The 25,749-nt window shown below is 47.8% G+C and overlaps 1 protein-coding gene across 2 annotated transcripts in view; it reads left to right on the top strand.

The window, feature by feature from the left end:
- Positions 1 to 16,831, top strand: part of LOC309596873 (somatomedin-B and thrombospondin type-1 domain-containing protein-like) — a 37,419-nt gene extending 20,588 nt beyond the window's left edge. Inside the window, exons 1-5 of one of the 2 annotated variants that reach the window (XM_082325624.1) lie at positions 4,316 to 4,590; positions 7,941 to 8,135; positions 9,090 to 9,168; positions 10,968 to 11,144; positions 15,890 to 16,831. In XM_082325624.1, the coding sequence (XP_082181750.1) occupies positions 4,362 to 4,590; positions 7,941 to 8,135; positions 9,090 to 9,168; positions 10,968 to 11,144; positions 15,890 to 16,007 (798 nt within the window). In that variant the 5' untranslated portion in view covers positions 4,316 to 4,361 and the 3' untranslated portion in view covers positions 16,008 to 16,831. Of the gene's footprint in view, positions 1 to 4,315; positions 4,591 to 7,940; positions 8,136 to 9,089; positions 9,169 to 10,967; positions 11,145 to 15,889 lie in introns of those variants that run through there. The other variant, XM_082325625.1, reaches the window with a different exon arrangement.
- The last annotated feature ends 8,918 nt before the right edge of the window (positions 16,832 to 25,749 follow it).

Here is a 25,749-nt window from a genome sequence, read left to right as displayed (position 1 = left end):
TGTTAAGAGCTGGGGCTGGCAGGACTAGGACAGCAGCATCCTCAGGGTCTAGGATGGGATGAAGGGCTGAGATGCTTCAAAGATTTCCTACTGCCAGGGCATGGGGAAGGGAGTTAAACACTTGAATGAAACAAACAGTAAAACCTCAGGTGAATGGCTTCAGTGGAATAGCCAGGCAGGGTAAATCCTCGGAGACAGCCAGGTGTTTCTTGCACGTGTTCCCTGCTTTTCCTGAGCTGGAGGCTTTTTTTCCTATCTGCCACACAGAGGGAAGGATCTGGGATGGGAAAACATTCAGCAAACTACAGAATCAGGTGAGTGCCGTGAGCACAAAACCACAGCAGTTGCTTTGGCCTTGGCGTGAGGCCAGCTTGCCCCCATTCTGCCTGATCAGTCAGGCAGAAGCATAATGGACAGTTGGAGAGTTAGTTAAGAATAGCGTGGGGCAGTTCAGTCTCGCTTTGGATTCCTGTTGGTGGTCCTCTCCTCTGCTGCACTTTGTCTCCACTTCAGGCAGGCAGGGCGTAGGAGCGAATGCTGCTACTCAGCCAGAGCAGCAGCCTGAGAGGAGTAAGAGGAAATGTAGGGCTTGTGTCTGTATATAAATACTGTTGAAAATGAAACAGCCTGTGTCAGAAGATGCTGAAGCATCATTTCCTGAAGGAGGTTATCCCCAGAAATGGGATGATGGGATAGGAAGAAAAGGGTTGGAAGGTTTTTGCATAATTACAAGTTGGGAGCTCAGCTTCCAGAGGGTGGAGGGGTGATGAGAGTTGGCATCCAGTTTTGATTCATACAATTGCTATGTGTGGTTAGAGCAAAGTCCCTGATTACCAACTATCTCAAAAGGTCTCAGCCTCTTGCTGGGTTTCCTGGTTTTGGAGTTTTGCTGCTTCTATCAGATTAGTTAGTTGTAGGAAGCTTGACCATTTGCCTCAGCTTTTCTTTGACAACATTAATATTTCTGCGGGTTTCTCTGCTTCCTGCTGATATTTAAAAACTGAGAACAAAGTTGCTACGTGCAACTGGAATTCCTCCATGCTCCTCTATGCTCAGCGGGACATAGTCTGTTTAGGACCACATGTGCTAAAACTCACCACCGAAGCCTGGAAAAGTGTGCCTTTGCATGCTCTCATCTCTGGGTGTGCGACGGGAAAGGCAGCAGACCACAGAACAGACTCTGCTGCAGAAACTGATTTTCAAGTTGGTACCTGTTCACAGCAGCAAAAGTGTAGGTGGAAATACTGACCTTTGCCGCCTTTTGGAAAAGTATTGTTGCCACTGCTGTTGATTTGCATCATGTTCTGGAAAGCTTGCGTGAACTGGTGGTGCTCCTTGCTGAAATATAATGAACAAGCAGAGCATCCCTTGTGATAGCCTTGGAGAAGGGCTTGAATGAGCTGGCAGCCAGCTCTCCTGTGGCCTTCACATATCTGTAGAAATCAGCTCCAAGAAACCAGATCACTTGGTTGGCTACTTTCCTTCTATGCTTTTACAGACTTGGCTGTGACAATGGAAAGTAAAACCAGACACTCTAAACCAGAACCATTTTTTTTTGTCCCGCATACTGATAGCTCTGCTAGTTTCCTTATTGCTGGAATGTGCAAGAATCCAAGTCCTGCGCAAGGGACATAAAGTGCAAGGGGCTGTACAAACACAGAACAAAGAAAATACTGCTATCCTAATGCATTTGCAATGTACATATAAGCTATCAGGTGATAGGGGCATAGAGGCAAAGGGGCGAACACTTGGGAATAGGGTAAATCCTATTTAAACACCTGGTAAATCCTATCCAGGCTACGTAATCATCTTTTTTTTTTTTTTTTTTGGTCGGAAAGTTATGGCAAAATAAAATTAATGAAGGGGCTGGTATTGGACAGCATTCCCCATTCCACAGATGGGTGGATCAGCCTGTGGTGCAGGCAGGGACACTGATTAACTATCCAGAGTGAAAGTGAGCGTAAGCTTCCCTTTGTCCCTTGGAAGGGACATTCCATCTGCGACATCCTCCAGCCCCTCAGAGTCAACAAAGGGAGCAGGAGGGCCTCTGCGAACTGGGTCAGTGGCAGCTCCAGCACAGTCCAGCTTCATTAAGCGAAGGAAAATGAGTGAGAGGGCAGGAAGGGCAGGAACCCTGCCTGGCCAGCAGGGAAAGCAGCTGGGCTTGAACAAGCAGATAAAGTCGTGTTTCCAGCCGCCCTCGTGAGCTGCCCTTGGTGTTCTCTGCAGGTTGGAAGACACAATCTCTACGGCCAAGGACAGCCCTGCAAGCTGTTCTGCTCCCGAACCTCTCCTTGTCAGATGGACTAGCCACATTTCCTTTCTGTAAAGCACACTTGCTTGGCTCCAATATTCCTCATAGGGCCAACAGTCCCACTTTTAGACCCGGCAATTGTCTTGCAAGAAATCTGTCGCTGGGCTGATGTGGTCCAGCATGGCTTGGGCCATGTTTTCCTTGGCTTCTTTAACATTACCATCTTTGGCCTGTCGGGGGGGGGGGAAAAACCCAAACCTTAAAACATCCCCTAGGGCTATGTCAAACCAGAACAAGGGAGAACTGCTTTCCGACTGGGAATGGGAGATGAGCAAAAAAGTTTGCTCCCAAGAGCTTCAGGTGGGGGTGGATTGAATATAAACCCTACTGAGATGTCTGGACCCAGCTCCAATTTTCCTAATAGCGCAGGGTCAGTCGAAATTGCAGTCTTTATGCGGACTCATTGCTTTCTAAAGCTAATTTTCATTCAGTCAGTTTTCTGTGTCTCAGAATAATGTGAATGTGTTCCTCCTACCCCAACAATTGTTGGCAGGGGGATTTGGAGCATGGCAGCATCAGTGCTGGAAACAGAAACACCTGGGAAGTGTGCTCTGTTGCTGCCCCTCAGTTAATTGCGCAAGAGCCGCACAGGCCTCTGGTTTGTGTTGACTAATTAGCTGAGTAATGCAATCTCCTTCTTAATGTTCTTCCTGTTCTAGATCAAGAATGAGACATACGTTGATTAAATGACCTACCCGTGCGGTCACGTAGTGAGTGACTCATTGGCAGAGGCAGGAATTAACACCTGGTATTGTTGCATTCCTCCTTCCTAGACCCCATGGCCTCCTATTTCTAGTGCTCTTCTCTTTCCTCTCTTGGCCTTTTTGCCTCTTCCCCACCGCAGGATTTGTTACACGGGCGATTTCCAAGGTGACAACATCTGACCACTGCCAAGAAAACGAGACATCTGTCCTTTGCTGCAGACTTCTATGGACATACAAAGAAGCTAAAGTTCCCTTTATTTCTTATCTTTTTTGGAACACTTTACCACGTTATGCCTGAGCTGGTGCGGTGCCAGGTCTCCTCTGCTCCCATGCCTCCTCCAGCTTTACACATGATGAAGGTGTTAGCCTGTCCTCTAATATTATTTTCTGTTTTTCTAGAAGCATCTTTGCTGCAGTCTCCCTGAAGTGGGAACACTCTGCCCATACCCACACTGTTAGTACAACAGCACGATCAGTCGCAAAAAATCAGTGGGTGGGTTTTATAAATCCCCGTTCAGTATTCAGCAAGGTATAACATCTGTTGTGATCAATATTTCAGAGCAAGTCTGCTTGATAAAAAGTTACAGTAAAGCCTTTAGCTTTCTACTGAATAGCTAAATAATTCACAGGAGTGGCTCTAATCACTTTAAGCTTCTTGCATTTGAAAATAAGCAGAAAATTCAGAGTAATTCTGTAGAGAGGCAGTATAGCCAGCTGGATCGTCTTTCTTACAAGCTGCTGTACTGGGAATGAAGTACTTTCAGGTTTTTAATGGCTCATGAGGTATGCTGGAGTCAAATCTGGCAAAAAATGCTCTCTCTTACCATTTGTTTTTGATGATAATCTTGATGATAATTTGGCAGGTAAGTGCTAGCAGTCCGTGCAGAAATTATACCTCCTAGTTTTAAAAGTCTGCAGAAACGGACCTGTTGGATGCACGGGCATCGTGAGACGCCAGGAAGGTTAAGGCAAAGGAACACGATGGCAGCGCCCGGACAAGAGGAGAGCGGTGCCGGGGGCAGCTCCCGTCGCAGGGCGCCGGGCGGGGCTGCCCGGGCGCTGCCCACGGACCCGCCCGAGGAGCGCGGCGGGGCGGGGGCTCTGCCCGCCCCGGCGGCACCGCTGGCACCCGGCGGCCCCGGCAGCAGGCGGCCGCCGCCGCCGGGCTCCCCCCGCCGCAGCGCCCCGGCCCCGGGGCTCCGCCCGGCCCGGCCCGGCCCGCCGCCTTCCCCCGTGCAGCGGCGGGGCAGGGCGCGGGGGAGGCGGGCCGGCTCCTTCCCCCTCAGCGCCCGTAAGCCGGCAAGCGGGCCGGGCTGCGGGGAGCGAAGGTCGGGGAGGGCGCCATGGCGGGGTGCCCCCGCCGGGCCGCCCTGCTGCTGCCGCTGCTGCTGCTGCTGCTGCCGCCGCCGGCCCTGCCCGGCTGCGCCGCCCGCGGGCTGTGCTGCCCCGGCCGCGACCCGGCCTGCCTGAGCGCCGGCTGGCGCCCCGACGGCTCCCACGGGCCCTGCTACTGCGACCAGGCGTGCGCCCGCACCCTCGACTGCTGCCACGACTACGCCGAGGCCTGCCCGGGTGAGTGGCCCTCCCGGGTCCGGCTGCCCCCCAGCCCAGCGGCACCTGCCGGCCCTCGGCGCCCCGGCTGCCTCTGAAAGCGCCGCCGGGCTCCGCTTTGCTCGTGGGAAAAGCGAGAGGGGGCCGGCGGGGATGCGGGTGGCCGAAGGAGGGATGCTGCAGGCTCCCCGCCCAGGTGGCGGGTCTCGGGGATGCTGAGGTCCCCCGGTTTCCCCGGGAGCAGATAGCTGGCAGGGCGCGTCAGGATGCTGCGTGTCGGTACAGGACACAAATGTGAAACGGGACGTTTCCTGACTGAGTCAGAATCCCCTGATCCCTTTGCCTCTTGTGGATTGAATTACTATGGACGGGATCAAATCTGCTGCTTGTGTTAATCTGCACATCCCTGCAAAAGGCATCGATAGCTGCAGTGTGTGGCTGCAGCTCTGGCATTTGATCTGGCGAGAGCCTCGACCACAGTGCCTGAGCAGCTGAATGCTGGGGTCCCCGGGCAGCACTGCCTACCCGAGGAGCACAGCAGCACTCCCTCCGCAAATGTCTTCCACTAAAGTGCAGATCTGAACTAAGGAGATAAGTTATTTTAGCAAGTGGTGCAGTATCTCATATTCCCTTCCCACAAACAGCATCCTCAAGGAGTCTTACCTGCTCACATAATGCCTTTTTTTTTTTTTTTAAACCTGCATAGCTATGCCTTAGCAGAGTTTTGCTCTAGGCAGATAGGCAGACATTCCCATGATTTAATTCCCTTTTTCCTTTCAAGAGAGAGCTGGAAAATGGGTGGGAAATAAGTTCATTCCAAAGTGATTTAAACAAGCTATGTCTGTGAATGAGGACAGGCTGGCAGGTCTGCAGACCAACAACTCCCAGGTGCAGCAGAGAGCAGCGAGCGTGAAAAGTGCCACCCATGGGATCCCATAAACCGGCCTCACCCCTGCCCTGAGGCCGGGCACCCCAGGTCTGCCCGGAGGGTGCAGCGTGGCTGTCCTGCCGGTGGGGCTGTCAGGGGAGGGCTGTGTTGGTGGGTGCTGGGTGCCCCAGTGCCTTTCATGTCTGAACACGGTTGTTGAGTGCTCCTCCAGCACCGCTGCGGCTGCGCCCTGCTGCTCGGGGAACCTCTCCTGTCTGTTCTTCATAGTACAGAAGAGTAATAAGAAAAATGTCTCTGCAGCCCTTGCCACACATCGTGAGGGGATAGCGGAGGGCAGTCGCTGCTCCCTTTCTGAGCGGGGCACCCTGCAGCCGGACGGGTGTTGCAGCCCTTGCTGCTGCGCTCTCCCAGCCCGGTGCCATCCTGTGGCTCACCGGAGCAATAACAGCATCCTGCTTACCGAGGTCTGGCGAGAAAGCTGGTTTTGTGCAGCATAAGATACTGCTGCATTATTTCTTGTGAGTCATTTGTGCTGGGCGTAAGGGACCCAGTTCTACTTTGACTTGTGTTACCTCCGTAGCCTGGCCTTTTTTCAGTAATTTTCTTTCTCCCACCACTAAAGAGCTACTTTATCAAACTGACTTGTAAAGCAAAATATTAAGGCAAAGGCATTAATAACTGACACCAAACAAAACTGAAGAGAGCATAATATTCCAAATAAATCAGATGCACAAAAGGATTATAATGTTGGGTAGCCTACAATCCAATGCACAGGCTTTTTTTGTGGTGCGTGGCTGCATATGTGAAATGTCTCAATTACTTAGATAGTTGATTTAATTCCTAATCTTTGAACAGGTTTAAAAAGCTGTTTGTGGTGACTTTAGACAAAGAAAAGCAATAGCGTTTGAAAGATCTTCCTAAAGTTTCTGAAGACAAGGGCAATTTCACATGAGGTTAATGCAGTAATTAGGGGTTATCTGTGTTCCGTGGGAGAATAAATGGAAGTATCAAGCTTGAGCTGCTCAGAAAGGCTGGGATTTGCGACAGTGTTTAGCAGCTTACCTCCCGATGAAATCGGTGGGACTCAGGCTTTTGAATGCCTCTGTAAATCAGAGTGCGAATGTCTGTCATTGTAAGGTGCTGAGCATAGTGGCTCTAAATGGATTTTAATGGACTCATCTGCATCTTTAAATTGAGTGATAGATTAGTAGTGGAGCTGGACTCAGAACCGAGGCGTTCCTCGTGCCTGAGGTCAGCGTCGTGGGTCGAATGTTTCTGTCCTTGCACAGTTTGCCTCTTGAGTACTCACAGGAACGTTGGCGGCAGGTAGCTTGCAAGTGCAGCCCTTCCCTTAGTGTACGTAAGGTGGTGCCTGCTGGCTTTTAGCTGGTCACTGTGTGCGTGAGGCACCCAGCAGCTGAACCAGCAAGGTAGGAAACCTGGTAAGACACCTCTTCACTGGTGCGACTGAAGTTTGACGTCCTTAGAAGTGCTGGTGTGGTATTGTCATACGCTGGCCGAGCTCAGTCACAAGATACAGAAATGCAAGGAGAGGGACTGTAGCCAACTGAGAATATGTGGGGAAAAAAATAATATATGAGTCTAGGCTGACCTGCAAGTGTTTTTCTCCAGAGGCATTGCTCTGGAGGGTTAGGTTGTGTTGGTTAAGTACAACCGATCAAGTATATCATGGGCTATGGTTCCAGGTTGCCTTTGAGAGAGACCAGCAGGTGAATGCTCTTGTGCTCGAGTGATTCCTGTGTTGTTCTTGATAGTTCTCTCCAAAGATTCAATCCTATAAAACTCAACTATGGGCATGCTTATGGGGAAGAGATGACAGAAGAGGGTATGTGACACCGGGAATGGTACCAGTGTATTTCAGACTGAATGGACGGGATATTGAATGCTGAAGGAAGACATTTCTTTAGCTGCATGGAGGCCAAAGCTTATGGGTTTAGCACCGTGGATACTATGTGAAAGCAAGTAGGGATGCTCAATGATGTGAAGATTTCTGAAGCATTACTTAGTGCCGGTTCCCAAACTTTAACATGAGTCACATCCTCAGAATATTTGGGGATTGGTTTCAACGCATACAAAGTGGAAGCCATTGTATTTCATTTTGTTTCCTGAACTCAACTCCAGCCTGCCATGCGATGGTCCGAACTCATGGCTGGCCATCATTTGCTGTGTGACATCTCACAAGAGAAGTCAGTAAGATTTCAGGCCTTATCTGCATGAAGGGTCTACGACACCCTCCCTTTCCTCCTGCTCTTTATCCCGCTCTTCCCCTACCACTCAATTTGACCTCGTCTAATTTTAAAACTTTTCTCAATTCATCCAGTGCCCAACACAACTGTGGGACAGGTGTGAAATAAGGAAGGTTGTACTGAACTATGTCAAAAAGTGTCTTTTTCTGGAAAAGGCACGTCACTGGCATCATTTCTGTAACCTTCCACATCCCTGTTTGTTACTATTCTTCCAGTTATCCCCTGTGTCGTATCTCAGTGGAGCGTCTGGAGTGGCTGCGCAGAGCCTTGCAAGACAACATATCGTGTTCGGAGGAGGGACGTCATCCAGGAGCCCAGGAACGGGGGAGAGCCATGCCCTCCTCTGGAGGAGAGGGCTGGCTGCGTGGAGTACTGGACTCAGCAAGGAACAGAGTGCAAACAGTCCCTGAGTAAGTCCACTGAAAATGTAAGTGTCTGGGTAATCAGGGGGAGGACTCTTGTTTGGGTCAGCAGAGCTGATCTTTCTTTACTGTATTTGAAAAGAATTGTTTTCAGACACCAGCATGTTTGCTCTGGGCCTCTCTGGTGTAATTGAGAACTGAGCTCTTCACACAGGGGCTTAGAGATATCCTTCCTGGGACAGCATTTGAAAGGAGCGCCTGCCGTTTGCTGTCATCATCTGCTGTGTTTAAAAGTGAAATATTACAGGCCTGTTGTGATCTCACTTATACAAGTGTAAATCTCTGGCAATTTTGATAGAGTTGGTAGATTTATGCCTGTTTAAAACTTCTGTAAGTGAGTGTTGAGCACTTCCTTTTTTTCTTTTTTATGTATTTTTTTTTTTTATTTTATGAGTCATCTGCAAGAAGTCATGAAGGAGCAATACCCATCAAAGGCAAGGTATGACTTCTCTGCACTGGAGCAGAGTGCAGGCAGAGGAGACCTCCAAGTAGTTTCTGGAGAAAAAGCCTGATTTCAGTTTGTTCAAATCAACTTTTCATGACATACCTTTACTGATTTTTAGAAGAACTGCTTGTCATTTTTGCTGGTATTTTGGGGTCATAATCTGTCCAGTCTGGATGTTAGCTACAACTGACTTCTTCAAACCTGTTGAGAGTTGGTATGAAGTGAATATTGCCTCCCCTCTCTGTCTTTTGGTTGTGCCTGACAAATAGGCTTACTCTGCTCAGGCAAAAGTCTGGCAAGAATACAGATTCTCTTTTCAGTGAAATGGTTGATGGCTATGGATAATATGAAAATACAAAGTTAGAATTGTTTTTGTTTCCTGCTGAAGATAAAACCGTGTGACATTAAAGACCCATCTTTACTGTTTTGCAGACGTAAACAGCCTTAGTGCAGTATTGCCACTTATGCTATGTACTCTTTCTCTTTGATATACACAGTCCCAGCATTAATAACAACAGGAGGGTTTGGAAAAGCGAGGAAAAAAAGAGCTGCAGCTGATGGCAATGAAAGAGCAGGGTAAGTTGGAGGCTCAGCACGGGGGCTCAGTCATACTCCAGTGTCTCTCTGGTTGCAATTTTGGGCCCAGCTTTTGCTGATGAGAGTCAGCGTTTCCCAGCAGAAGGGCAGCACTTCACTAGAGCAGGGTGCTGCTCTCCTCTCGGCGACAGCAGTATCTGCAGTGCACCTGAAGGTTGTGGGTCTGCCTCGATGTAGGGCCAGTACAAGACTGAAATTCAGCTTTTCCTTCATGGCATTGCTGCTGTTTAAGGTTGTGTGATCAAAAAGCCGAGGGCCATTCACTTCAGCTCTTGCCAGTGTGGAATCTGCTGCAGTTTGCGCTTTTTTACATAAATGGGGTAAATTCTCAGGGGGCAGAGTTTGCTATCTTGTTGCATGGGAAGCACATCCCTCTCCCATTTCAGCCCCCCTTGGCTGTAACACTGCCTGTTTTCCCCTGCCGCACTGTTGCACAGCACAGGTACAGGCAGGGTTGTGCAGAAAGGCCTGTTGCATTTTACCTTCTGAGACACAGCCATCTCTGCGTGTGCTGCTCTGCCTCCAGGCTGGTGCCTCACACACAGGGGAGCTGGCATCAGCCTTCCCAGTCCTCCTCTTTCCCAGCTGGGGTCATCGCTAGCAGCGACACAGTGCTGATGGGAAAAGTTGTCTTCCACCCTGTAACCCCTCGTACACAGCTTTGCAAGCTGGTTATTCCCCAGGGGTTCTTATTGCAGTCCTGGTGGTTTGCCTGTTTCTTGTTGAGAGCTGCCATTCCTGTAAACACCGTGTGGGGTTTCCCAGAGCTGCTCTTGCAGCATGAAGCAGCCACGCACTTGGTGATTTACTTCCCCACATGTTGTTGTACATGTAAGTGTTTCCATAGTTAAGTGAGTGCATCCATCCCCCTCACTTAAGTGTCTGAAGGAAGGAGCATCTGTTCACCCTGAGCCTCCCTTGGACTCCTCATTAGTTGAGCCTTCTCCCTGCAAAATTCAAAAATGTGAGCACAGCTCTACTGCACACGTATTTGTCCTTGCTCTCTTTCCCGCAGATAAGACAAGGAAGCAAACTGCTCCTGTGGTTCAGTGTGCTGCTTGAAAATGTTTGGAAATCCCCGTGATGACTGATACAGAACCAGTCTGGACTAGAACCCAATTCTCTGCTGTGTTTACAAACGATTACTGAACTTCCTTGGTTTTCCCCTCCAAACAGGGCCAGTTCTTTTGGGCTTTCCTCTCAGGTTTGGTTAAAATCAGAAGCACAGAAAAGTCTGAGCAGGGCAGAAGCGCTGTGTCCTCTCACTGAGATATGACAACCTCACTCTGTCTCTTAGGAGGGAGATCATCACAAGGAAAACCTTTACAGACCAAATCTTAGCTCCTGTCGCAAGTTGCTCTACAAAACCCGTTTTAAGTAACCGATTGTAGATGATAGAGAAAGAGTGGTTCAGCAAATGGATACCAGACTTGGAATCAGAAGACCTATCTGTTGTTTTTTTGGCTTTAGTCAAATGCTTGACCAATCTGTGTCTCTATTTGTAAAAACAGATGCCGGTAAAACCTGATGTTTTTTGATATGTAAGTTGAAAACACGAGCACAGTAGTTTTATTGCCCATTTAACCTTGTCAAAATGCAGGTGCACCACATGTTCTGGTTTTTATGACCTTGGTGGTGTGTGGGGGGGTTTGTTTGTTTTTTGTTTTCTTAATTAGTGATAGCGATCTGTGGTCACCCAGTTTAGTCTGGCTCTTCCAGTCGTGTGGAAGGCTCTAATCTGGTTATTGAGCTAACCTACTCGGTTATTTTGGTTGCAGGTACTGTGTTGAATTCCAGCTTGTGGCCATCACGCCGGGCTGCTTGCACAGCCACCACTCGTACACTCACTGGATGCAGTATCTCAGGGAGGGCCACACCGTCTGCGTGGAGTGTCAGCACCCGGCTTTAGACTCCAGAAGTCTACATTGTTATGGCGATGGCAGTGGAAGCAAAAAGTAAGAGTTTTAGCTTTTGTTTTCATGTCGAATTTTTCATTCTTCTCCCTTGATCTGCTTGTCCCAGTTTCATAATGTGCTGCACGCAGCTCTCTGGAGCTCTCTATGGATATTAACTGGTGTTTGTTGCATACCATGAGATTCTTGCAGAGATGAAATGACCTGGTGAAGCTCACGTATTAAACCAGTGGCAGAACCAGGACTGAAATGTGGGAGTACTTGCACTTAGTCTGCTAAATCTCATTGACTTTTAAGTGGCGCAGTTGTGGAGTATTTTTGTTTTAAAGACACTCCAGCTATGCTTCTAAGGTTAACAGTCCTGTCAGATGTCAAATAAAAACAAACCTGTTTCTGATTTTTAAGCACTGGGGATTTTGTTTCTATGAGTGACCCTTTATGAGTATTTCTGGCAAGTGGCAGCTGGCTTAGGGACTTGGGGTATGTGCTGGCACCTGAGGTTGGATGAAAGTACTGTTAAATCTTTGCACTTTCAGCATTCTTTCCCTGGAAAGCTGAAGAAGCTTTGGGGTGATTGATGGGGACCACCCAGGTTGTACGAATTGGGCAGACTCCAGCAAAGATGAAGGGAATGGCTTGAAGCTGCGAAACACATCTGTGGCAGAGCCAGCAACACAGGAGTCCTGGCTCCCAAGCCTCCGCTGTGGTCACTGGAGGCACAGCTTCTGCACTGCTTTTGTCCTGATACTCTTAACCCCATTGTAAGTTTATTAAAGGCATCCTCTGAAACTGGTTAGCAGCCCTGCCTGAGAAAATCATTGCTGGGCAGGGGTATTTTTAAAACTTATATAAATGTTGAAATAAGCACGTTCATTTGAATGAGAAACTCTAAACTAGGATTGTAAGGCCTCAAGCGCACAATGTATTGTGCTACCAAGACTGCCAATAATGGCCTTTTTAGGCAGGGTTTTTTCTCAGGCTTTTGGTAAGAGGAAGTCACGTTAGAGTCTTTTCCTTCCCTGCCTCAGCTTGTCATGTACAAACGTTCCAGAAGCTTTTAGATAAAGAAGGAAAAAAATCTTAACTGGTGTGGCCAGGAGTAGCTCCTACCTGCATTCAACATGTAAATGATTATAAAAGCTTACAGTAATGTTATTTTACTAAAACCCTGGAGCCAGACAGGAGCATCAGATTAAGCGAAATAAAAAATATATTCAGGAATTCGTTTCCTCGTTGGGCTGCAAAAAGAAGGGGGCATTTGCATTCGCCTGGTGAACAGCACCATAGGCGGAATGGAAGCACAAAGAAAATGGAGCTGTGTCCTTTAGGAATGATGATCTGATCATCAGGTGTTGGCAGGCTGAAGGCTGGAGAGGGGGGCAATAATGCAGTTGGGGTGAATGGTGCCTGGTTCGCTGAAGTCAGGACTCAGCCCACGTGTCAGAAGATGCTTTGAATCCATCCCAATTGAGCAGAGCCTAGAAATTGCTCCCAGAGTCTTGCTGGAGGTCTGTAAGATGAACTGGTGGGTCCATTTCATTATAGGCATGTGAGAGCCAGCAGGGGAGCCAACTTTTAACACAGTGAGATTTACCCCTCCAGCATTACTGCCTGTAATGTCAGATGAAGTCATGTCTGTGGCATTTTCTAGGCAGGTGTGAGCTCTCTAGGTGTGTGCCAGGCTGAGGGACTGTGTGTGTTCACTTGGTTCATTGCCAGGGTAGTAACGTAGGCTTGGAGGGCAGGCAGGGCTGGCCTGAGCAGCGGACAAAGCTCCTACCTACAAAAGGCAATGGAGGTGCACTGTAAGCCTCCTTGAAGCAGCAGTGCTGGGCAGCTTTGTCAGAGGTGAATGCATGACTGGCAGGTGGAACATGAATGATGTCTCTGGTCTGCAGCTTCCTCGTCCTCTGTGTGTGTGTGTGAAGCCCCCCTTACATTTCACATGGATCCTTTAGGTAACTCCCACATATCCCCTAGATAGGTGACCTCCAGGGGACAGTCTGGTGTTCTTTATTGCTATTTGACCTTACAGTGGTGGGTCAAGGAGATTGTTGTCCAGGGCTGGGTATCTTGCTTGATTTTCTTGATATCAACATCTCAAGTGCAAGTATTTACTATACATATTCTTTATATGAAGAGCTATCCCCTAATTTGTTTCCAGAAATAATATACATTTTTTACCAGGTTGCATGGAGGAAAAAACTGACCTCCGTGATCTCTGAGAAGAAATTGGACTGTTGGTGGGGTCAGCCATTGAGTGGGATGAGGGAAATGTCTGTGAAAAGGCTTCTGCCTTCTGTTAGAGTAAGTGGCCATATCTGAGCATGCAGTCTTGCAAGGGAGCAGCGCTCTGAGGGGATGGCATGCTGAGCTCCTCAGGCTGGGATTTGCTGGCCAGATGTGGAGGGCACAAACGCGATGCTTGTAAAGAAAGGTGGAAGAAGATGGGAAAGCAGCTGCTGCCCTGAGAAAGAGGATGGTGGGAGGCCAAAGCTGATGCCAGAGCCTAGGATGCAGCATGTGTTGAGTTTGCCTAGATGTGCTCACAAGTCGCTGGCTGTATGCTCAGTTCACCCTCATTTTGAATTTGTGCTGGTGTAACTCTGCCAGGAGACCTGGACGGTTTGTGGTAAGCTCAGAGCGGTGGTTATGCCGGCTGACCTGTGCCATCGTGCGCTGGCCTGGGTCTCTGGGGCCGCTGGCTGCGGCTGTGCGGGGAAGCATCCACAGCTGCTGCTGTCCCACCCACGCCGTGCCTGCGCTTTGCTTCTCGCCCTGTCAGTCCAGCAGCTTGTGCCAGCGTTTAGTTCCCCGAGATATTGTTCCAAGAGTGACTCTCAGGAAGGAAAACATCTGACAGAGTTTAAAATAAACTCAGTAATGCTGGTATATTTTGATGAGTATTTCCTAATTATCTTCTTGTGTCTAAGTGGAGTCTGGCTTATAAATGCTTCAAGTTAAAGAGAGATGCTTGTTATCTGTGCCTTCCACCTGTCTCCCACTCCATAGAAGATGCTAGTTCATTTTAACCCCTGTTATGCAAGCTCAGGAGGTTTCCCGAAGTCCTTGATTCATGGCCAGATCTGTGACCATCAGGTGAGGATAGCTAGGATAATCTAGCTTGCATTGGCTTCTTTCTTCTGGAAGGTTTTGAGATAAACAAGGCAGAGCATTGAGCCAGGAAATTGATCTGTTAATTTTGGATCGTCTTCTGAAAGATCTACAAATCAAGCACAGACTTGACATCTGTGAAATTGTTACTCAGCCTGTGTCTAGGAGGATCAGCTGCTCTTCATCATCTGGAGAAAGATGTGGCGGTTGCAGGACATAAATGTCCAGGCTGCAGCAGTTTATGCCCATGCTCATGGGGCAGAGGGAGAGAGAGGATGGATGGAGTTGATTTATAGCAGAGGCAGTATTTGCCTTCCTCACCAGCAAGATGAGACTAAGCAAGTTTAGCTTATGAGTTTAAGGAGTAAAGCCTTTTAAAGGTAAAGCTGCAGCCCAGAGTTTTGAAGGGTATGGGACTGCTGTGTGCGCGGCCTACTTTATCTGGGGTCTTAATCCTCCCTGTGCAGCTTCTGGTATTTTAAAATGACCCCAAGCCAAAAGAAAAATACAGTGAGCCTTTTCCAGCCATGTGTGATGCATAAAACCCTGCTCTGGAGCATGACATCTCGTTAAACCGAGGGCAGGGTTATCTTTGTGGAGCTAGAGCAATAATTCCAGTTTCCACAGAACTATCAAACAAGCAGAAGTTAGGGGTCTGTCGGGCTATTGTGTGGGCAGCTCTCTGCACAGGGCAAGAGTTGATCCAATTGCGGTATTTGTGCTTCCCCAAAGGTCAGGGCTGGGACACACTGATGTGAGGAATTCCCTTAAACCACTAAATGCTAAAATCTGGGAGGGGCACAGTGCTATAGCAGAATTTCAGTTTCAGTGGCCGCTAGGCAAGCATTCCTTGGGCAGCCACTGATTGTGAAAAATGGCCTGTGGATCTGCTTGGTTGTTGTAATAGGATATTTCTCTGTTCAGTTCTGGTCAATGTATTGATGGACTGCCTGGGAAAAGAGGTGTTGGTTGGTTGGATTTTTGTCCTCTACGCAGGAGGTCTGTGAGTACCTTGTTCCAGCACTCGTGGGTCTGGTATCTCCAGCCCGTTGCCATCCAGAAGCCGTGTTAGCGTGTAGCTCTTAGCAAGGTGGAAAAGCTTAGGCAAGTGTTCCCCTAACGTGGTTATCCAGAGCTGCTCATGTCCCTGCACTGCTCGCACAGACCTGGGCTGTGTCTTGCATGCCAGGTACTTAATCAGCATCTTGATGGCTATGGGTGGCAACAGAGCTCTGCCTGCTGAGAGGGAGCATGGTGTTACAAAGAAAAATGGAGAAGGAGGTGTTTTGCCCACTTTGCAACCTGTCACGTGTTTCAATACAGGAGTTACGGCGATGTTGGCGTGCTTTGTGAGTTGTTGCATGCAATGCTGGGTGCTTCACGGAAATGTTTCTGTGAATCCTTTTGGACTTAACAGTTTGTGCTGCTCTGGGTTCTTCCAGTCCAGTGTTCCTATGAAGACTGACTGTGGCTTTACTTCACACTATAATCCTATGGGGGTCACTGTGGTTGTTTCTTCTTTACAGCAGTAGAAAGACAGAATTGGGTCCATGGAGTGGATATTAGCAAACTAAATTGTTTTACTGGATGATTTAAGCCCTCGTTGTACAAGTGACTTCCCTGCAACAGAGGTGCAGCACAATAACTTTCTCCCTCTTACGACTGTGTTTCAGGAATCAGCTGTTGCACTGGCAGGCAGTAGGGAACCCTCGATGCAAGGGAACCTGGAAGAAAATTCGCCAGCGGGACACTTGCTCCTGTCCTTCTGTTCACAGCTTCTTGTTCATCTAACTTCTCCTGGCAGTCCCAGCAAGCAAGCGCTGCGATGGCTTGTCTGGCACAAATGTGCGGCAGCGGTAGTAACCATAACCAAAACTATGACTTCTCTGTGCCAAAGGCTATGCCACTTAATTTCAAGAGGTTGCTGTCTGCACTGTGGCATCCCAAATCCTCTCTGTCCGTGTGTACTCCTCAATTTCCAAAGAAATCAGGCTGGCGCTGAAGTGCCAGTCTCTTTCTGCACATCCATTCCTGCTGCCTCTTCTGCCTGAGAGAGGCCTGTCTGACCCTGATGACTTCTGGCAAATTCCCCCTCTCTTGAGAGGAACGAGAATTCACCAAATAAGAAATCGGACAAAAAAGGCCATATGGACCCAGGTTTAATTATTATTTTTCCAAAGTCTCAATGAAGACTCAACAATGCAAAATAAATTAACTCAAGTGCCTCCTTTTCACGGCAATGGCACTTCTTTGTGGATGTTTCCTGCTTGTGCTTATATATCTTTTCCTTTTGTTTTCCCCCTCCCTGGTCTCATCATTTCATATCGATCCTCAGTCTTACAGAGGGTTGATCTTGCGCTGCTGAGATAATGGCAAAACTTAGAAATGAGCCTGTTCAAATCTGTGAGAATAGAAGGTACCAGGGGTAAATGGGCCCTTGGACTTCAGGTTTCAAGGAGCATCTCTGAGTTGTCCAAAAATGCAGTGCAGTCCTGGGGCTCTAAATAGGAAGTCATCCCAGTACCAGGAGGGCTAGCTATAGCCTTGTATCTTCAGCTGGAAAATATTCGAAATATTTTTTTATATTCTGCTGATTTATATTCATACTTTTCTATAAATGAAAATAAAGGAGACTGGAGACATTCTCCCATTGTGTGTCTATCGATTAATCTGTGTAGTGCCATCTCTTTAGTGCTTGAACCTGCCTAATTTGTTCCAGCCAATCTTGCCACCGACTCGTCTGCTCCAGCAGGTAAGACTGGAGGAAAAGTTGCTGCTGTCCAGTTCTACTCAGGATTTACAGGTGGAAGTCCAGCACAATGACCTACCGCTATGCAGAAATGGATGTGATATTTCTTTTAATATACACATAGTTCTGAATCTGCTTAAGTAAAATTACAGAAAGGACTTGCACTTTGTGGCAGAGCACTGCAGCGATGAGCATCTAGGTAATTAAATTTGTCAAACCCCAGGTGAGTGGCTGAGGTGGCTCCAGAAGAGAGTTTTAATGCTCAAGTGCGACTCTAGTCTAGATTGGGATCATGAAACCCATCTAGGGACCATGTTGAGGGTCTTTCATGAAAATATTAAAGGGGACTGCGGATACGTGCTTGAGATGCTTAGAGGAACATGTGTAGTATGGTGCCGAGAGGCCTGAAAGCTCGTGATGCCTCTTGGCTGGTACAGTAGGGATTTGAGAGCAAGGCTCTGCTTTTCATTGCATGTTGCAAGCTGTCTCTGTGGATTAATGACTCACGGTGGGGTGATCTCATCCCAGAGTAGCAAGATTTAAAAAAAAAAGAAAAAAAAAAGAAAAGGCTTGTGCTTCACTGTCTGACAGAACCTGTACCTAACTTGTGGCCTGCTCAGGAGTGCTCGCTGCTTTGTGAGCAGAGGGGTGCGATCCTCTGAGGGATGGCTTGAGAATAAATAACCAGAGTACATAATTCTGGTTTTTGCAGTGAGGAATTTCTATCAAGCTGGAAGCCGGGTTCTTTTTCTTCATGGAGATACGTAATCATCGTAGCATTTAGTCACTGGAAGGTTTTCTTTGTCCTGCAGAAGCCCTGTGTTGGGCCACAGGATTGTAAAGTGGCGGCCGGTCATTTCAGGAGCAGAATGGAGCCAGCTATTGGAAACATTTTTCATTTTCAAAATCTACCCAAACATTTGACAACATGAATCCCTCCTCTTATCAGATGTTTTCAGAATTGAGTACTGAAGCTATAAAGAATGCAATTTTTGCTTAATAATGGTGAAAAAACTTAGGCTTCCAAAAGTTGCATTCACCCCAATGCCTCTCTCCTACAACATCAGAGCCAGCTGGGTAGGAAAAGACTGTACTGCAAAGTTATACATGATAGTGTCAAGTGGGAAAAGCTTTTATTCTAATCAATGAAACAATGAGGCACCTTAAAGCACCTTAATTGCAATCCCTTTAATTTACCGAGTACTTAAGCATTAGCTGTACGATATTTGTGTGTAAGACTTTTATTAAATTGTCATAGTACTTGCTGTCAAATATTTAGTCCTGACATTAATTTGTTTTGTTATGAACCTTTCAGGAAATGGTGATTGGCACCTGCCATGAGTAAATGGTGTGAAGCACCCTCCCTGACCCCAGCCCTTGATGAAAGTAGAAGGCTACCCTCCTGCTTCAGTGTCTTGAGAATAAGTGAGCCTTAAGAGAGGTTCTTTTGGTAATACTTTGTCCTGTTCTGGCAGAAACCGTAGGAATCTCTAGCCAGTTTCGATATAAATTTGATGTGTAGGAAGTTTTCGGAATCGGTCTCTTAAGTGAGTGAAGGTAGCCGTGGAGAGTTGAGAAGTTTGAGGAGAGGCTGCCCAGAAGTAGTATTCTGGGTCAGATCACTACAGAATCTGGGCTTGATTATGTTTTTTGGAGGCTCACAGTAAGTTTGCTAAAATGCATTTTAGGTTGACTGAAACTGCTTGTGAATTCACACCACGTTTGATGATTAGTCCTCATAGATGGAGAGAGAGAGGAAAGAGGGGGATTTAGAAGTGGCGAAATGTTTTTATATCTCCTAAAAGTGAAGTGTTTTGAGCTTTGATTCTGGAATTTTATTTCAAGATTAAAACAATCTGAGTCAAGCAAAATACTTCATTCAGCCCCCTCATTGTTTTCAAGTTTCTGTTTCGAGGAAAATATTGGAGAAAAAAACCCATCATTTTGAATTGACCAAAATGATTTATTTATCAATAGTGTTCTCTTTTGGGTCCTGCTTGTGAGACAGCCGTGACAGTAAAATAGTAAGTGCAAAATAGTCTGTTCCTACAGCCAATGACTTGTTGGGCAGGGTTTTCTTTGCTGCCACCTCATCCCTGATTGCTGATAACATGAGGTCCTACCAAGAGCTGCTGATGGCGGCATGGTAGGACTTCCAGTCTTTTGCTTCCATCACAGAGCCTGGGGATGCAGGAGTGTGAAAGGATTAGCCCCCGAGGGACCCTCACAGCAGCTATATTTCTACATGGGCTGTGTCGCTTGATGAAACAAGACATTGCAAATGTCTCAGTGCATCAGCACATCCTAAAAAAGGCTGCGCAGGAGTGCGCTGGCTTCACCTCCGCACCTTGGGTAACTGTACAAACAAATCCTGGTGGTAAATTCCTGGGGGAAGGAAGGAGAGATGCATGTGTGTGTGAGAGCGAGCGAGCAAGAGTGAGCCTTTTAAGTAGAAGATAATGAAGCTGTCAGATCAGTTTCCCTTCAAATGAAGATTAGCTCATGATGTAGACACATACTGGGTCCTGCCTGCTTCCCTCCAGGGACTTTATCATCATCCATCATAATAATCTCCGTAATTTCTGCAGCCTGGGTCTTGGGAAAGATAAGACTAATGGCAATCCAAGGCAAAATACTCCTGAAAAATGCCTTTGTACAGTAAACAAGCAAGGCAGGCTCACGCTGAGGAGAGGCTGTTCACTGAAGATGACAGCTGTTCCCATGACAACGCTAAAAACCTTTCACCACTGGGTATCAACAGGAGAACATCTCCCCCAGCAAGTGCATGGAGCCAGGAGCTGAGCCCTCATCTCCCATAAATCATCCTGGTGGGCACCGATGATGAGGAGCTGCCAGTTGTGCACGCACAGCTCCACCTCCTAGGCACCAGCCTGGCTCCAGATGAAAGGAAGAACAAATAAAGGCAAAGCACCAGCAAGTTGGATTTATGTAAAAGGAAAATTAAGCTTGCCTGATGTTCCTGCACTCCCCTCTGCTCTCCAGCTGGGGATCTCAATTTTTAATGATGAAAAGCCAAGCAAAAAATCCAGGCCATTTTACAAAAACTGCTGAAGAAGCCACGTGATTTTCTGTGTTGTAGAGAAATCTTTCATTGTCATGGGATGGAGAAAGAGGGAGGCCCTGGGAGAATTCTGCTTTTCTTCACCCTAACCCTGCAGTGTCCAGCCTGTGATTCAACCAGTTTTCTTCTGCATTTGGAACAGAAGGTGGTAAAAGACCATTCTTTACCACGGGATCTTCATTAGGCCTACCAGCTCCCTGGGCATCATGGTATGTGGGACTGCGGTCATCTGAATGTATGAGGATCTGCTTCCTTTCTGAAGGAGAAAGCCCCTGGGCATTTGGAAAAAAGAGATGAAGTATGCCCAGAAAGCTCGGGAGCCAAAGGTAAAGAACAACAAAAATATGTAATTTTCTTAAGTAGCCTCGTTGCTCTAAGGACAAACTTTTTTTTTTCTTTTGCTCAATGGCCAGAAGAGTTGAGCACATTCTGCTTGAATGGTGGGAGTTAGCAATACTTCTCCATGAATGAGACTATTCTGTTATCTCTAGCTTTTCAAACCCAATTTTTTTTATCCTTCATTTTGAGTATTTTGAGTCTTTAAATATTAAGATTACTGACTCTCTTTTTTTCCTTTTTTTTCTGTTTGTTTTTTGGTGTGGTTTTTTTTTGCGAGGAAGTTTTTTTTAAGTCCTTTCCAGTTATAACATTAGTTGCTTGGTGATAATCGTGATACTGGAAGTGGAGAGGTAGAGATGAGAAAGGAGAGGATAGTCTGGACCAGCAGGGATCATTCTCTTCTGTAAATGTCTCCTGCAGCTTAAAACTACAAACCCAAACGTTAGCAAGATAGTGGTTTTTTTTTTTTTCTTTTTTGAACACTCTGGTTCTCCCATTCTCAAGCTGGGTGAAATACATTCGCTTATAAAGACTGCTCTATGTATTCTGCAAATCACCACCTTTTGAAACCCACGGGGACATGCAGGGTCTGCAGGCTGCTGCTCTGTCGTACCCCCGCTTGCTCTTGTCCCGGGACGCACGTGCACAACTCGCCGTGACACTGGTGGGACCTGGACTCGCATTCAGGACAGGCTGCGCTTGGCTGCATCTTGTAAACATCTTAAATGGATATTGGAAAGGGAGAAAGGTGGAACCATGGTGCAGTTTGTCCACGTCTGCTGATAAATACCACAATATTACCCTTTTTTCATGAATTCAGGCACAGTGTGTGACCCCACGCTCCCCCAAAGCCATGAGTTCCACAGCCTGCTCCATGCTGGGAAGGAGGTGCAAGGCTTCTTTTTTCTCACCATTCCCCAATCCTCAGGGCCAAAGAGCTGATCCCACGCTGAGAGCTGTGCAGAAGTCAGCATCGCTCTGTTCCTGTGCGTTGGCTTTTTGTTGTTACTTGCTGTGCTCGGTGCTTGGTTTACTTCAGCTCTGTTGTGGCCTTTCCACGCTACTAATTGTGTGCTTCTGAATTACTGGAAGGGTGTTGCAGGGTGATGCCAGTGCTAATGGGCTTTCACCTTCCTCCACTTTCATAACACTTCTCAGACCAATTAACCAATTCTTGATTTATTCCTTGCACCGTATTTCAGCCATTAACAGGTGGAGCAGAAGCTGCCTGAAAAATGGGAGTTGCTCAGCTCATTCTGCTGCTCTGGCTTGCCTAATCCTGTGCCTTTCGGCTCACCCGCAAGCTAAGGCTGACCCGTGAACGCTCGGAGCTCCTGTTTGAGAGCACAAAGTGCCGCTGGACATCTTCCCTCTCTGAGTGCAAGTGCGTCTACATCTGCGGTGGGCTCCCCTGAAGCAGCACCTGTGACCCCATTCAGCGTCCTGGCTGCTGGGACGAATGGTGGGATATAGGGCAGCATCTCCGGGAAACAGTCGTCGATTGTGTTAGAAGGATACGCGCTGGAGAAACTGGGTTTCTCTGATGTGACAACAGGACGCTGTTATTTTTCCTCCCTCTGTTTTAACTCCGTCTAGCAGCTGGATGCAATATGGCAGCAGATCCCTGAAATGGTTTAACAGTGAGGGTGGCTTAAAGCCCGATTGCAGTTCAAGGGGATAAATGAGCGAGCAGTTTCACAAAGGATGCTCAGGCACAATGTGAGTTACCTCACCCACTGCTCCCCCTCAGCTCCCTGCTGGGGCGTTGACTGGGCTCCTTTGGGCACAGCAGTGTGGAAACACAGCCTGTAATCACCGGTGGAAAGAGCTGATCATGTGTAGTTATGAAATCCCGGGCCGTGGAGCTTGTGTTCTGCTTGGCTTTTCCTCCTCGGTTTGTCTGTTTAGGATGAATCCTGACAGGTACATGGGTTCGTGTGCTGAGCTCCTCTGCGTGCTGCACTCTGAATATTAATGTCGTCTGCCCAATTTAGGAACAAAGTCATAAGTCACTCATTTTTCTAAGGCAGTAAAAAAGCTTAAATATTTCCAAGAAAAGCACCAGTGTTTATTATGCTGGCTAGGCTGGAAAGTCTTAGTTACAGCATGTACTGAGGACTGACAGCCAACCCCAAAAGACATAAGCACACGAGCCCCCGGAGCACGGCCACCACCCAGGGCCGCACGCTTGTATGCAGGGGGGGCAAATGCGGCGTAAGGCTGCCTCGTTTTGCCTCTGACCACTAAACAAATGGGAAGGGAGCTGTGTTGTGAGAAAGGGAGAGCACGCCGGGCCGCGGGGGGAATATCAGGGCTTTATGCGGGAGCAGGTTCCCCTAGAAATCAGATTATCAGCGGCTGGGATGTTGCCAAAATGAGTTGCAGTCTTCTCTGCACAGAATGACCCTTTATAGCCCTATGGCTGCTACCAGCACGGGTCTATGGAATATTTACACTTCTGATGTAAGACACAATTTCTTCTTCTCGTCTTCAGAGATGCCTGGCTGCTGGGAGAGACGTGAAACCACCCCTCTGCCCTGACAGGGGCAGGGAGTTTTTGGCGGGCCAGAGAAAACCTCCCTGGCAGGCTGCCGCCCTGTGAGACACGGTTTGATAAGAAAAAGGCAGGGGGATAAACAACTCAGGGAAAAGAATCTGCCAAGTTTCCACCTTCTGCCACAAAAGAGTGGAGTGTGAACTTCAGGACCTGGTGAACATAAACATCTCAGTTTCCAAAAACTGGTTAAGTTTTTGCTGTCAAACAGCAACGTCAAAACAGAGAAGTAAGTATAGATGCTAGCCCAGCCAGCCCCAGCCGTGCCCTGCGTGCGTTGCTGCGTCTTCATTACCCACTTGCACTGCTTCCTTATGTGAGCCTTTTCTTTGAAAATACTGTGTACTTGGAGAACACAGAGGCAGATCAGTTTTGTCTCCTATAGAGCAATGTTCACATCTGCTTTGTTACTCCAGTCTCATTGTTTTAATAATCCAATAGATCTTTAGCTGGTTTTAGTTTTTGAAGGTCTCAATTCTAATGAGTAAGGCCTTGAACCTAACAGGAATTTCTAGAGCGGTTCTTAAGAGCAGTTTTCTTGACTTTATCAGGACTGGTAAAGATAACCACATATCAGGCATCAACAGAAGCACAGGTCCGTCTTGGGCAGCATCTCCCGTGCACGCAGCCCCGGCTGCTGGCAGCTCAGAGGACGAGGCAGATGCCCGCTCCTCTGTGTCTGCACGCAGAGCACCCCCTTCCCGAGGGGCCAGAGGTATTCAACCCTGAGCTAGGTCAATTTTGAATTTAAGTGGTCTCTATTTGCCAGCGATAGTTCAAAATTTATATTACACTTAATCCATAAAGTACTGAGCAGAATTTACTGTGCACTTCTCATATCACGTATGGAGCAGCTGGCCTGCAAGTCAGTAGTAAACTCGACAGAAGAAGGATCCAGCAGATGGATCGTGCTCTTTGAGCTGCTGAGGGCGGGAGAGGAGAGGCTGCATGCGAGCCCGGGTGATGGGCTGGCGGCGCAGGGCATCGCCCCAGTCCGTCCCTGCCTGGCTGTGCACTTGCATCGGTATCTCCTCTGGCTCCTGTCACAATGTCAGTGTTTCAGGAATAGCTGTGATTTTGGTTTGTTTTCAGTGTGGGTGGGCTTTTCTTTCTGTTTTCCTTCAAATGCAAATGATCCCCAGGGCTGATATTGTTCCTTGTGAGCAATAGTCCTACCCGTGTAAAATGACGAACACCTAACCGTCAGACCTTGGGCGCGGGCTCACAGGGCGCGTGTGGAGAGTTCTCTAGCAACCCAGCTGCGTGGCTTAGTTTCTGTGTCAAAACACAAACAGACTGATGGCAGATGGGAGCTTTCGGCTTGAGAATTCATTCAGTTCCATTAAGTGTTTTGTTTGGTTTTGGTTTTTTTTTACATTTGGAATTGCAATATTAATGGTGGTTACCAGAGGCTTCCTGGAAACAGAGATGACAATTAAAAAGCAAAGTACAATAAAATTGATGTGGTTGTGGGTGTCAGAGAGAGAGGAGTGTTTGCCATACCTGAAATGAGGACTTGATGTTACGAATGTAAAGACGGTGGCACACTGACACGTCACGCTGCGCTACAGCTGCCCCGAGTTGGAGTTAGAAGAAGGCGGTGCAATGGCGGCAGAGCTGCGTCGCCTGCAGCCTCGACGGAGAAGGGAGCACAGCTGGAGGTGAAGCAGGGCACCACATCTGCTGACTGCCTGGGACAACCTGAGTGTCCTGGTTTCAGCTGGGATAGAGTTAATTTTCTTCTTAGTAGCTGGTAGAGTGCTGTGTTTTGGATTTAGGATGAGAATAATGTTGATAAGACACTGATGTTTTGGTTCTTGCTGAGTAGAGTTTACACCAGTCAAGGACTTTTTAGCTTCTTGTGCTCTGCCAGGTGCATAAGAAGCTGGGAGGGAGCATAGCTAGGACAGCTGACCCAGCCTGGCCCAAGGGCTATTCCATACCATATGACATCATGCTCAGTATATAAGCTGGGGGAAGAAGAAGGAAGGGGGGGACGTTCGGAGTGATGGCGTTTGTCTTCCCAAGTAACCGTTACGCGTGATGGAGCCCTGCTTTCCTGGTGATGGCTGAACACCTGCCTGCCGCTGGGAAGTAGTGAATGAATGCCTTGCCTTGCTTTGCTTTGCTTGTGCGCGCGGCTTTTGCTTTACCTGTTAAACTGTCTTCATCTCAACCCATGGGTTTTCTCACTTTTACTCTTCTGATTCTCTCCCCACCCCACCGGGGGGGAGTGAGCGAGCGGCTGGGTGGTGCTTAGTTGCTGGCTGGGGTTAAACCACGACACTGAGGCAACAAATACGCTGAAGGGTTCCTCACCGCACAACTGCCACGTGAGCCCTGAGCAGCACCGAGTCAGAAGTTCCTTCGATAAGTCTTAAGTGTCAGTGGGAAGTGATGGGCAGTGTCCTCTGCCTGCTGGGGGAAGCGGGGAGGACGCCAGGCTGGAACGGGCAGCGAGGGAAGGGCAGGAGCAGGGGCAGGGACTGCTCTGCCGATGGGTAGCAGGAGAAGTGCTCTATAACGTTATATATCTCTAAATGCGCTTCTGTCGGGCATTTCAAGCACCCAGTTATGGCTTCCAAAGCAACAACACAGGAGTGGTTGCTACATTTACGTATTGGGAATGGTTTATTAAACAGCTGTAAGTGCAAATGCAATGGCAAATATGTTTGCTTTATGTTAGTGCATTTCAGTAAAAATGGCTTAATGACTGTATTGAAGTCATTTATTGGGAAATGTGGAAGCCGTGCAATTAAGCAAATGCATTTTCCAGGATTATGATCATCCAGTTTTCTATATATTCTCT

The sequence above is a fragment of the Platalea leucorodia genome (assembly GCF_965183815.1).
Source record: "Platalea leucorodia genome assembly, chromosome: 13".
Taxonomy (NCBI): Eukaryota; Metazoa; Chordata; class Aves; order Pelecaniformes; family Threskiornithidae; genus Platalea; species Platalea leucorodia.
This window is presented reverse-complemented; position numbering and strand designations above follow the sequence as displayed.